We start from the raw sequence: 12,292 nt of genomic DNA, 5'->3' as shown, positions 1-12,292 counted from the left end.
TCAGAGTAACAAAAAAAAAAAAACAATAACAACAGCAAAGCCATAAAAACGACCCTAGTAATTACAGTAGTTATGCTAATGTTTGTATTATTAATATTAATAATGTTATTAATGTAATCGATAGAGAGACGGAAAATGTTCCTTTTTATATCCGGGTTTCAAAAAAAACAATTATTATTATTTTATTATTATTATTATTATTAATTATTATTATTATTATTATTATTATTATTATTATTATTATTATTATACTATCTCGAAGACCAAGCAAAATCAAGCACTTATACATCCTTGTGTTTACGCAATAACAATAATAATAATAATAATAATAATAATAATAATAATAATAATAATACTAATAATAATAATAATAATAATAATAATAATGATAATGTTGTTGTGGTTTACTTAAGAAAATAATGATAATGATAATAATAATAATAATAATAATAATAATAATAATAATATAATAAATGTTGTTGTTTATTTTAGAAAACTAATAATAATAATAATAATAATAATAATAATAATAATAATAATAATAATAATAATTAATAATAATAAATGTTGTTTATTTTAGAAAACTAACAATAATAATAATAATAATACTGTTGTTGTTTACTTAAGAAAACCAATAATAATAATAATAATAATAATAATAATAATAATAATAATAATAATAATAATAATAATTGTCTCTTCTTATTCTTCCAGCTCCGTGGGATGGAGGCTGGGCCTACAAGCGGTCACGGGCGTGATCTTTCTCACTTTCCTGATGGGGACATTCTACAGGTGAGGAGTCTCTCTCTCTCTCTCTCTCTCTCTCTCTCTCTCTCTCTCTCAATTTCTATGTAACCTTCCCACTTTCTTTTGGCAGATCGGCGTCTCTGTACCACCCGCAGCGCCGCGCCATCTTGCACCTGAAGAACCAGAAGCGCAAAGTGAAGGAGAAGAACCGCCAAGACGACAAGCCGCCCTTCTTCGACCTCACCACCCTCAGGAGCAGGACAGTACAAATCCTCCTGGTGTCCATAGGACTCTCCTCCTTCGGCATTACCACTCCTATTATTTATTTGGTGAGATAGTCGGCGGGGCTTCTTTTGAGTTTTGTTGACGCGTCAGTCTATCTAGTGTCGGTTGGCCTTTGTTTTCGCGCGTTTGGCGCGATGAGAGATTGTCTTCATGCGTGATTTTCGTGCCGTCTGTGAGCGATTCGTTACGATTTGTGTCCTATTTTGTAATGTTTATAAGAAAATGTCATTTCATGTTTTTAAATCATTAATAAAAGTTGGAAAATAGCGTTTGGTTTTGAGGCTTGGTCTAGTCTAGACTTATGACGAGTTAGCCTAGCCCTAGTACTCGTCGGTCCATGGCGGCTATGAGTGACTTTATATGATTGCAGTTTCGTAGGTCATTTATGTTGATAAGAAAAGGTCATTTTGGAGCTTTTAAATCCTCAATACAACTTGTAAAATCACGTTTAGATGAGAGGTTTTAGTCTAGACCTATGACGTATTAGCTTAGACGTCATCATAGGTCTATTTTGAGTGCTTGTGGATTTGCATATATGAAATTTTTCCATAATTGGAATTCAAACGTTTTAAATTGTTTAATACAAAGAAGACTGGTGTTATGATAGTATATTTATTGTTTAAATTCGAATGCTTAAAAAAATATTAAGCTGTATCTGTTAAAACCAAGAGCATACATTGGTCTAAACGCAAGAAACCTAACTCAAACAAAACCTAACTTATAGGTCTTTTTAAAAAATGAATCTTTATCGAGCACAAGACATCAATAACCCGACAAAAAAAAAAAAAAAAAAAAAAAAAAAAAAAAAAAAAAAAAAAAAAACATTTTTAACGTAGCTCATAAGTCTGAAAACATCCTCGTCTTGTTTTGGTGAGAGCCATAGTTTAGGGCCGTCTTGTGCCAAAGTTGCATCTTGTTTCGCCGGCTATAAATTTGGCGAAAACTCGCAGTCGTGTTCCAGATCTGTTTAGGCAATAGATGTCCTCCGCTAAATCTCCTCTTCGGCCCTTTTGAGGCAGGAGAGAGAGAGAGAGAGAGAGAGACGTAAGTCTCGTATGATTTTATTTTGGGAGAAAAATGCCTTCGCTATATTGTCGACTCTTCTAGTATTCGCATGTGACATGCTTGAATGGTTAATCCCTCTCTCTCTCTCTCTCTCTCTCTCTCAATTGGATGGCTGCTGAAGTTAATAAATTCAGTTCATAACTTCTCTTTTAGTCTATCGTCTTTTAGATTGAATGTAATTAGTACTAATTGTTTTGAAGAGCTCCATGTTTTTAGTCTTGTAATTGAATTGTTTTTCTTTGTGATAATAATACGAGTATGTTTTGAATATTTAATGATATCAACAATACGGTACAAAGATTGGCACCAAATTTAGCCATTTTCGATGTAAAATAGCACTACTGAAGCTCTCAGGAGTTACCAAGCGTCGCTCTATCTTCTGGTACCGAAACCAAACGCTCTCTCTCTCTCTCTCTCTCTCTCTCTCTCGCTCTATCTCTCTCTCTCTCTCTCTCTCTCTCTCACCGTGTTTTTCTCCACCCCCTTCAGGCACACCAAGCCGAAGAAGAGGGCCTCGAAGATTCGTCCGTCCTCCTCCTGCAGACGTACCTGGGCGTCGGCTGGGTCATCGGCTGCTGCGCCTTCGGCTTCGTCGTGGTGCAGAAGAACACAGAGTGCCGGGTAGGGCGCCAGTACCTCTGCCAGGCGTCCATGTTCCTCTGTGGCGTGGCTACCCTCGCCTTCACCGCTGTAGAAGGTGAGGAAAAAGGCTGAGGGGGATTTCCTCACTTGTAGGTCTTTTACAGAAGCAGCAGCTACGTGCATTTCAAGAGACGGGTTCTTTAAAGGCTTGCTGTCTTATAGGCCTATAGAAACATCTTCAGCCGGAATTTGCAGAAGTAATGGAGTGTTTAAAGCTTGCTCTCTCTTCTTATAGGTTAACTTTTCTTGTAGGCCTATAGAAAACGCTTCAGTTGGAGTATGCAGAAGTAACGGTATGTTTAAGGGTTGCCTTATTTTCATATAGGCCTATAGAACAAGCTTTAATTTGAGTTTGAAGACGTAATAGACTGTACGGTTTTCTTATAGGGCTATAGAAGAAGCTTCAATTGGAGTGTATAGAAGTAAATTTTATAGGATGTCTTCTTTTCTGGTAGATATAGAAAAAGGTGGAAGAAGATGTGTATTGTAAGAGCGATAATCTTTAGTGCTTTTTACTTTCTACTTGTAGGCCTACAGGAAGCGCTTCAATTGGAGTTTATAGAAGAAGTAAATTATATAGGAAGTCTTCTTCTCATGTAGATATAGAAAAAATAGAAGTCTGTAGGAATTTATACAACTTTTTTAAAGACTAATGATTATCTCATGAGAATAGAAAAACCATTACGAATGGTTTCCTATTAAGTATTGTGAAGTTAAGCCCCAAAATCTCTCTCTCTCTCTCTCTCTCCATCCGTGACATCGGAAAAGAAAAAGACCCACAACACCGGCGCGCGCCCCCCCCCCCCCCCCCCCCCCCACCCCCCCCCCCCCCCCCCCCCCCCCCCCCCCCCCCCCCCCCCCCCCCCCCCCCCCCCCCCCCCCCCCCCCCACCCCCCCCCCCCCCCCCCCCCCCCCCCCCCCCCCCCCCCCCCCCCCCCCCCCCCCCGCCACCAAAAACTGCCCGAATTCTTTTAGAAATGGTAAGAAAGAACTCAAAATGAAATTAGAAGGAAAGGAAATCCCATATCTTATGAGATGCTTAATCTCTCTCTCTCTCTCTCTCCTCTCTCTCTCTCCTCTCCCTCTCTCTCTCTCTCTCTCTCTCTCTCTCTCTCTCTCTCTCTCTCCCCGACTGCTTTATGGGACAGGAGAGGATGGGCTTTCAATTCGCGCATTTTCGGCTTCAAGTGGTCCTCTGCCTGTCGGCCAGTCTGATGAATGTGGAAAGAGAGAGAGAGAGAGACGGAGAGAGAGGAGGGGGGTGGGGGGGGGGGGGGGGGGAGATTGGTTGATTTAGGAGGAGCGTATTTTGGGGGGGTTGGGGGTGGGGGGGGGGAGCAGATGAGATCACGATTTCCACTTTGAATTTAACAATGATTCTGATTCTGCTGTTTTAATATTATTGTCCCAAAAGTAAGTAATATTATTGTCCCCAAAAGACAGTATTGTATTACTGTAGTTTTGTACTGCGTTGCTGTATTCCATTAACTACTGTAATTGTATAGCATTAATTACTGCCGTTCAACTTTGTCTAGCATTACATAGGATACATGAAGTATAAATCTGTTATATATGTTACAGCATACATGATACCGTTACATTCCAAGATAATAAGATGAGAAAGATAGTACAATAATATCACGCTAGAGTTTTGTGGTATATTCCACTATTGTTTAGGAATGAACTTCAAAATCCTGTGGAAAGCTCTCTCTCTCTCTCTCTCTCTCTCTCTCTCTCTCTCTCTTGGTTTTCCCATGAAACATTCATGATTTGAGATGACAATATCTTCACCATGATGAACAATGTTTCTTTGGTTAATTTCTCCACATTTTCCATCCATATCAGAGCTATGGACTATGTAGAATATCAAATTTTATTTGGTCGTAGGTTACCATGTTTATGTGATGTAAAATAACCCGTTAAACGCGTTCTCAGGTTACCATGGCAATGCGATGTGAAATACCATATTATATCTTTTCCCAGTTACCATGGTTACACGATGTAAACAATCCCTCTTCATTCGTCCACTGGTTATCATGGATACGTTATGTAAACAACCATATTTCATTTGTTAACACGTTACCATGGTTACGCACTGTAAACAGTCCCACTTCATTCGTTCGCAAGCTACCATGGTTACGCATTGTAAGCTATCCGATTTCATTCATTCACAGGTTACCATGGTAACACAATGCGAAATACCCTATTATATTTGTTCCCAGTTACCATGGTTACACAATGTAAACAATCCCACTTCATTCATTCGCAGGTTACCATGGTTACGAACTGTAAGTTATCGGATTTCATTAATTCACAGGTTACCATGGTAACGATGTGAATATACTTTATAATATTTCTTCCCAGTTACCAAGGTTACGCAATACAAACAATCCCACTTCATTCGTTCGCAGGTTACCATGGTTACGTGATGTTCGCCTGGCTGTACGGAATCTTCTGTGGTGGGTTTCATTACTCCCTGAAGATGTACACGTACGAAAAAGTCCGTGCCCGGAACTTCGCCCGTACCTGGGGCTTCGTGCAGTGTTCCCAAGCGATTCCCACGGCCATTGGTGTGCCCATCACAGGTGAGTCTAGTCAGTACGGTTTGACAGGTAAATTATTCGTGGGGTTACCTGTGTGGCTAATGATCATAAGTATGTTTCAACAGAAACATAATAGGTTGATTGTGATCCTAATTTACTTAGCAATTAATTGACTGCTTTAGAATGATAAACATTTTGTTGGTGTTGTATATTAGTGTCATTTTGTAAATAATTTATCCTGTAATTGCCACAGTACTGAATATTGTGTAGCTGATTTTCAACCTAAATTTATCGTGTAAATTAAAGATGTTGCTTAAGAAAGCTAATAATGATTAGGGTTTTGAGCAGTGTTCATCACTTGAGGAACAGAAAGGTTTGCATTTTGATAAAATGTTGCCAGCAACTCACAGGGTTATATATAATTATGCAATTTTGGTACCTTTTACAAGGTAGCATTATGTTTAATTCATCCCTTCCGAGTTCCTTAATTAAAGTGTACTATTAAATTCAAGTAGCCAAATTTGTTTAAATTGTATTTCACTTTATTTCCAATTTTGTAATTAAATTGAATCTTCAGCAGATTACTAAGTAGCTACAGAACCAAACTTACATGGTCATGTAATATTTCCTTGTTATATTACAGTAATTGTAAAATTGATGTTGCACTAACTTACATAAGTGCTCATTTCATATTACCTCCTGTTTATTACAGCAATAAATTCCCAAAGAGTACAGAGTACAGTAGCTGTCAAAATCATCGCCAAAGGAACATTTCATAGGTCTGAGTTTCGCACCATTTTTCAGGGTACATCAACATTGGCTATGGAGACAAAGCCGGTTATTATTTTTCATCGACTTTCGTGATTTTTGGATCCATGACAATCTTTCTCATCGACATACATCGAAGAAACGTTGCTAAGCAGAAGAATAGTCATAAGTAAGTCATTTTTTTTTTATTTTAACTCAGTTATTATATGAGAAAGTGGATCAAAATATAAGTGAATATAAGAATAAATTAACGCAAGGCAATACATTTCCTAGGACATGTGTAGAACATTTTTCTGAGAAAAAGTAGTTTGAATTACTTTGACAAAATAGTGCTGCCATAAACTCATTTTCTACATTTTATATTTCTTGTTGACTTTAAACGCCAATGTTCTCACACTTGTGGATCAGTTGGCACTGACAGATGCCCTCAGGGTACTGACCACCTTGTGGATCAGTTGACACTGACAGATGCCCTCAGGGTACTGACCACCTTGTGTAAACACCTTATAGTTACCAATAAAAAAGACAGGATGCTGTGTATGCCCCTCTAACCTTGTGACCCTGCTGTGATTTTGCTTAGTCTGCACAGCTCATATTACAGAGCGGCATTTAAGTGCTCAGTCTTGGGTCAGAAACAGAAGTGATTTGCTGGAGACTACTAACTCTTGTTTTGTCACGCATTGCAGTGATAATCCGCTGCAGTTATCAGACAAGATTTTTAATTTCTTGAATAAGTCATTTAGTCATCCCTTGGGTATTTTTGTCAAGTGGAGTTCCTTGGGGGTGTTACCACTTAAGGTAAAATTGTTCTCCGTGACACACTGTAGCCTTCTATTTTGTTGTCTTTCCGCCTACAACTCTTCGACCTCTTCAACTTTGTCCTTGCAATAATCTTCAAATCATTTAAAAAGAAAAAAAGTCGCATTTGCCCAATGAGTCTAGAAGTGGGACTTGGGTGGTCACGTTACTGTAATCTGTAATGATAACAGTAGTATTTGATAGGGGTATATATAGTCAAATGATTAGCCTTTGTGTGTTATTATACTCAGTCACTGTCATCATTTCCACAGGAACCACGAGACTTCGGAGTCTCACACCTGCGGGAAGCCCTCTTGCCCGGAGGGACGCCGCCGCGACTCCCTGGCCCACCTCACTTTAGACAACCCTAAAGGACACGCTCCGTCCCTGGCCGTCTTGCAGCAGCGGTCCTTCACCTTCGACCCCCAGGAGCCCCGGAGCAAGCCGGAGCTCACCTGCATATCTGAGGAAGGCATCGCCGACATGGACCTCCCGGACCACCTCTTCGAGGAGCTCGAGTACCTGGGCGACTGCATCACCTCCTGCGACAAGGTCGAGAACTATCTCATGATGAGCGAGTACGAGAACAACCTCAAACATAACGACATCTCGTCAGTTCCTTACATCCTCGACAGACGGGGCAAGAGACGCCTGCTGTCACTGACGAGGCAGTCGTCTTCATCCGCTGCCAACTGCAAAGATGCCTCGTCGCCGAGGAAGCCCGAAAGGGCGGCTGCTTCTTCTTCTTCCGTGGGTGGTGGTGGAGGAGGAGGAGGAGCAGGAGGAGGAGGAGGAGGAGGTTCGGGCGCGGCTGGTGGTGTAGTGGCGCGGGTGGGTGCGGGGGGTGGTGTAATGTGTGGCGCCACTTCGACTCAGGAGCATCAGCCGCCCCCAATCGCGGGCGCGCAGAGACCTACTACTCTGTTGTCGGGGAATTTCCGCAGTATTACAGTGATAGAGGAAGCGTCTGTCTGAAAGTAGACTGTGACACAGCTATGCCGCCTTCATGGTGTCTATTCTGCCTTCGTAGTCAAGAATTGTGAAATTAACCCGTCATTTTGAACAGGATATTAATCCTGATTTTGAAAAGATGTTTATTAGGGAAAATATGATATCACTTGAAAGATTCCTCCCGTAGGTAAGTGGCTGTTGCTTTACTTTTCTATGGAAACGTCTTCCATGATAAGAAGGACAATAGGCTGAGAAATATTTATACGAATCTGGTGGACTTCTTACTTACTTACATAACATAGGCTTCATGAAATCTTAGTCAATTTGTTTTTATACTCGAGAGAGCCATTTGGGCGTGAGCTGCCACAATTTAATATACTTTTTTAAAAACCAAAAAAGTTTTCTAATTGAGATGACTGAATGAATTAGGCGTAGTCATGACCAATGCTTTCTGCTTCCGTCAGGAGAATTACGCATGTGTGAATTCGAGGCAGTACTGTGTCTTGCAGTGTAGAATAATAATAAATATGGCCTAGGATTGGAATTCCAGTCGACTGATGAATACAGTAGCCAAATTTGAAAGTATACTCAAGAGGTATACTAAGCCTTCTGGGTAATTACAGGCAGTCCCCGGCTTACGATGGGTTTCCGTTCTTGTGATGCGTTGTAAGCCGGAAAATCGTCAAAAATCTTAAGAAAACCTTACTTTTAATGCTTTGGGTGTATTAAAATTATGCAAACTGCATGTTTATTGCATTTTTCATCAAAAAAAACCCTTCAAATATTGATTATTTTGCATTTTTGGAGTCATATTTCTGTCGGCAGATCGGCATCGAAAGCATTATAACACTGGAAGATGCACACATACCTGGAAATCATTTCTGATGAATATGATTGAAAAGCGTCATAACCACGGAACGTCGTAAGCCGAACCCATTGTAAGCCGGGGACTGCCTGTAATTACAAAAGCCTAATTTCATAACCTTGAAATTGAAGATTATTTACCAAACCACCCAGTCCAACTTGACTAAATTAGCTCATTGTATGTATATCAAATTTAATTTAGGAAATATTAAATGCAATGCAGTGCTATGATCGTCAGAAAGTAAAACAAAGGAATGCCACGCCCATCAGATAACTAGTCCATTATTGGGTATCCATTAATGAGTGTTTTAGTATTCAGTAATACAAATTGAACTTTTTGACAACCGAGTGTACCCATTCACGACTTGCTGTATGTCTCAGGCTTCCTGTCCCAACTTAAGCTGGACCACCAAGTTCAACGAAAAGTGTTGTATACCGTCCAAATTTATAAATGATAAGGCCCCCTTAATACATGGAGTTTCCCGAAACTGTAAAAGTGTACAATTAAGATGAAGCTTTCACATTTCACAAATTTTGCACATTTGCATAATACCCCCAATAGCTTACCCCCCTCTGCAGGTAGACAAGTATATTTTGAATGTGAGGCTTTCAATGTAAATTTTATTGCACTAGGATTTTATTTATTTTCCATTAAGTCTTAGGATTTTATTTCTGAATTTGATGAAGGAAGTAGCCAAGTATGGTTTCTAGGATTTCATTTTGAACTTTATTCCATAATGGGATTAACGGAATACGTATGTTTTCTTGGGATTTGATGTGCAGTAAAATACTTTACATATATGCGTCAGATCCAGATGAAAGATTGTAGCATAACAGTGGAACGTATAGTTTTGAAAATACTTTACATAACAAGACATTATCTTCAGTTTAAGGAATTCAAGATAGGACACTAAAAGCAAATCTTTTAACTTAAAAAGTCAGTTCCACCTTCCCGAAAGGTCGCTCACTCAAGTCTTCCTGCTCGTGTTAAGAAACCTTCCACTTTCTATTCAAGGTCCAGCTCCCAATTTATGAAAAGCGATAAGTGAAAGTAGGTCATGTATGTTGTTGATTGAAATATGCATAAAGGATTATTGTATAGTGTATCCCATCCCAAAATCTTACTCTAGGAAGTACATCATTGCTGCAACAGAAAGGCCAAATTATACGGCACTGTTCAGAATTGTATAACATATATGCCTGTATTCCATTACTCTTTCAAACGCATTAATTCTTGGCTGGAATTCCAGATGAATATTCAACCCTGTGACTTTCGTTTGTGGAAGCAGTTGAAGCATTATTCATGGTACTGAAGGCTTTTGAGAACTTCATGAATGTCACAAATTTCTCTGACGGGAGTCCAGAGCTCTGAAAAAGATGGAAGCAAATAGTCAGTGTTTGTAAACTACTTAATCAGCGCGAAAGAAGAGAGACCTAATTTTGTATGCAGTATATCACACAGTACCATTGTTTATACAACTTTAGACCAGGTGACCCCCAGCTGTAGTAAAAAAAAAAAATGATAATAATACAATGCCATTGATAAAGTGAGCCTCATTCAGTTGTTGTACTTTAGCTGTTTTGTTTCATGCTATTTTCCTGACAAATAGCCTTGAGTGTTAAAAATGCCAGTGACCACTATTAGAAATAGTAGTTGACAAAGCTCTGGTGCAAAGTGAAGCCTACTGGAAAACAAATGGCCAGTATCATGTTGAATTTATATAAGGGAAATTTAAAAGATTTTTGTATTTTATAAGTGTGAATGAAGTCCAGGAAGTGAATGAAAAGCAGAAATACTATATTCAGATTTTATGTAAACAGTAATAATCCATTACTTCATACAGTCTTATCAACTCGGGCCGCTCCATTGCAAACATTTTGTAGTTGCAGCTCCCAGTTGATTGGAATGATTAAAACTACATCATTAAAAAAATATCTCCCAAGCTTGAAATTGTTGCTACTTAGAACATTATTAGTCTCCGTGAAAGTAACTCGAAGAAAGTAGCCTCATTTTGAGATCGAAGTCTGTCTGTTGTACCAGGAACCGCTCTGAAACTACAGGACAAGAATGTTGTACTGCGTAGCAGCACTCTTTGGAAATAATGTCTTCTCCTTTTTTTTGTAATTTTATGTGCTGCTTTTCATGTGCTTCAAGTCAAGCTAGGGAGGTATGTGCAATTTCATCAATCCTGTAAAAAGCTCCTTTAAGTTGTATGTGAAATTGAATTAAATGTGGAAAAACCTGTTTGTCTAGTCATTCAACATTCAGAAAACGCCTGATGGTGGGATGTAAGTTGAAGGGTAATACGTATGCTTTGTTTTCACCAAGTACGTAATTATAAACAGCCTTTGTTGACCTAACAAATGTTGAGGTGTAGAAATACAGTTCTCCTGCTGGCAGTAAGGATGCAAAGTAAATCTTTCAAATCCTGTTGGTGTCCCTGGAAGCAAACCACCAGTGTAGGAATACGCGCTTGCCAAGGTTTGTACATTTGGAAGTTTGTCGGAAAAAAAACTGAAAATATGCATGTAATTTGATCAGATTAAAACTGCTGTCAAAAGATTCTAACTACTACTCTGAAACAAAACAAACTTTTCTTTCCAGAATGATAATGGCTACAAGAAATAAACTGGAATAGAAGAGAATGGAATAAAAAATATAGCGGTAACAATAAAACTAGCAACTGTAATATAGAAGACGGAAGAGAACACACCTATAAGGGCAAAGCTATTAACTGTAATAGTGATAGTCACTATCATGACAGTATTGCAGTGGTGGTAGCAGTGGATTTAGTACCACTAGCATCATGGAACAAATTTAAATGCAATTTTTGCGCTCCAAGGTCCAGTAGTTCTTACCATCAAAACTAGATCTAGGCCTTTTCTCTCTTTCTCATACCTCATTCCTCTCCCATTTCCTATTTTAATCATTTTTGCCTCTCCTTGCTCTCCGTATTCTTCGTCTTGTTCCTTCCTATGGTGATTTTTTTCCCTTTTATATTCTTTATTATTTCTTCACCTTTCCCATTACGAATGAATCCAGAAAAATTGGATGGAAACCGTTATTTTTTTAAAAATTTTATTTATTGCTATGAAAACCACAATTCACTGCCTGGACTTGAGACTACCTGCAAATTATCGCAGTCCTTTTGACACTCTCGAAGACCATTGGTCACAACGATCTCTTCGAGTGGCCAAACATATTCAAGCATGTTTCTTTAACCTTGTTCCTATTGGCCAGTTGCTTGACGTGGTCACTTACGTGTCGAAAAAAAAAAATACTGGATTAACAGGTAAGCTCTAGCTGGAAGCCAGTGCCGGTTAGAATTCTTCAGGTGTCCTGGAACGTCAGTCGGTTGGTGGTGTCTTGGGTTCGCTAGTGTTGCCCTAATGTCTACGAGACACTGGCTATTACAGATTCGTGTAAATTGCATTATTGTGATCTGGAGCAATATCTTTCATTTGAAGGACCAAAATTTGGGAAATTATTTACTTATGGGCTAAGAAAAGTATACTTATGATGGAGATTGCTACTGGTTAAAAACGATTAGATCACAAGACCCAACTCCTATTTATTGACGTATATCCTATCGTAAGTATCTGTGAATATCGTTCAGGTCTGAGGTGCG

The 12,292-nt window shown here is 39.0% G+C and overlaps 1 protein-coding gene across 1 annotated transcript; it reads left to right on the top strand.

Annotated features, from left to right (window-relative positions):
• Window positions 1-719: 719 nt before the first annotated feature.
• LOC135203791 (uncharacterized) lies at window positions 720-10,906 on the top strand. The gene is made up of 6 exons (XM_064233768.1): window positions 720-792; window positions 878-1,076; window positions 2,587-2,794; window positions 5,151-5,324; window positions 6,087-6,219; window positions 7,121-10,906. Exons 1-6 carry the CDS (start codon window positions 776-778, stop codon window positions 7,821-7,823), a joined length of 1,434 nt encoding a protein of 477 aa, XP_064089838.1. The 5' UTR covers window positions 720-775; the 3' UTR covers window positions 7,824-10,906.
• The last annotated feature ends 1,386 nt before the right edge of the window (window positions 10,907-12,292 follow it).

Source organism: Macrobrachium nipponense, chromosome 36, assembly GCF_015104395.2.
Source record: "Macrobrachium nipponense isolate FS-2020 chromosome 36, ASM1510439v2, whole genome shotgun sequence".
In the NCBI taxonomy this organism is placed as follows: domain Eukaryota; kingdom Metazoa; phylum Arthropoda; class Malacostraca; order Decapoda; family Palaemonidae; genus Macrobrachium; species Macrobrachium nipponense.
The sequence above is the reverse complement of the archived record's forward strand: the minus strand, read 5'-3'. Positions and strand labels throughout refer to the sequence as shown.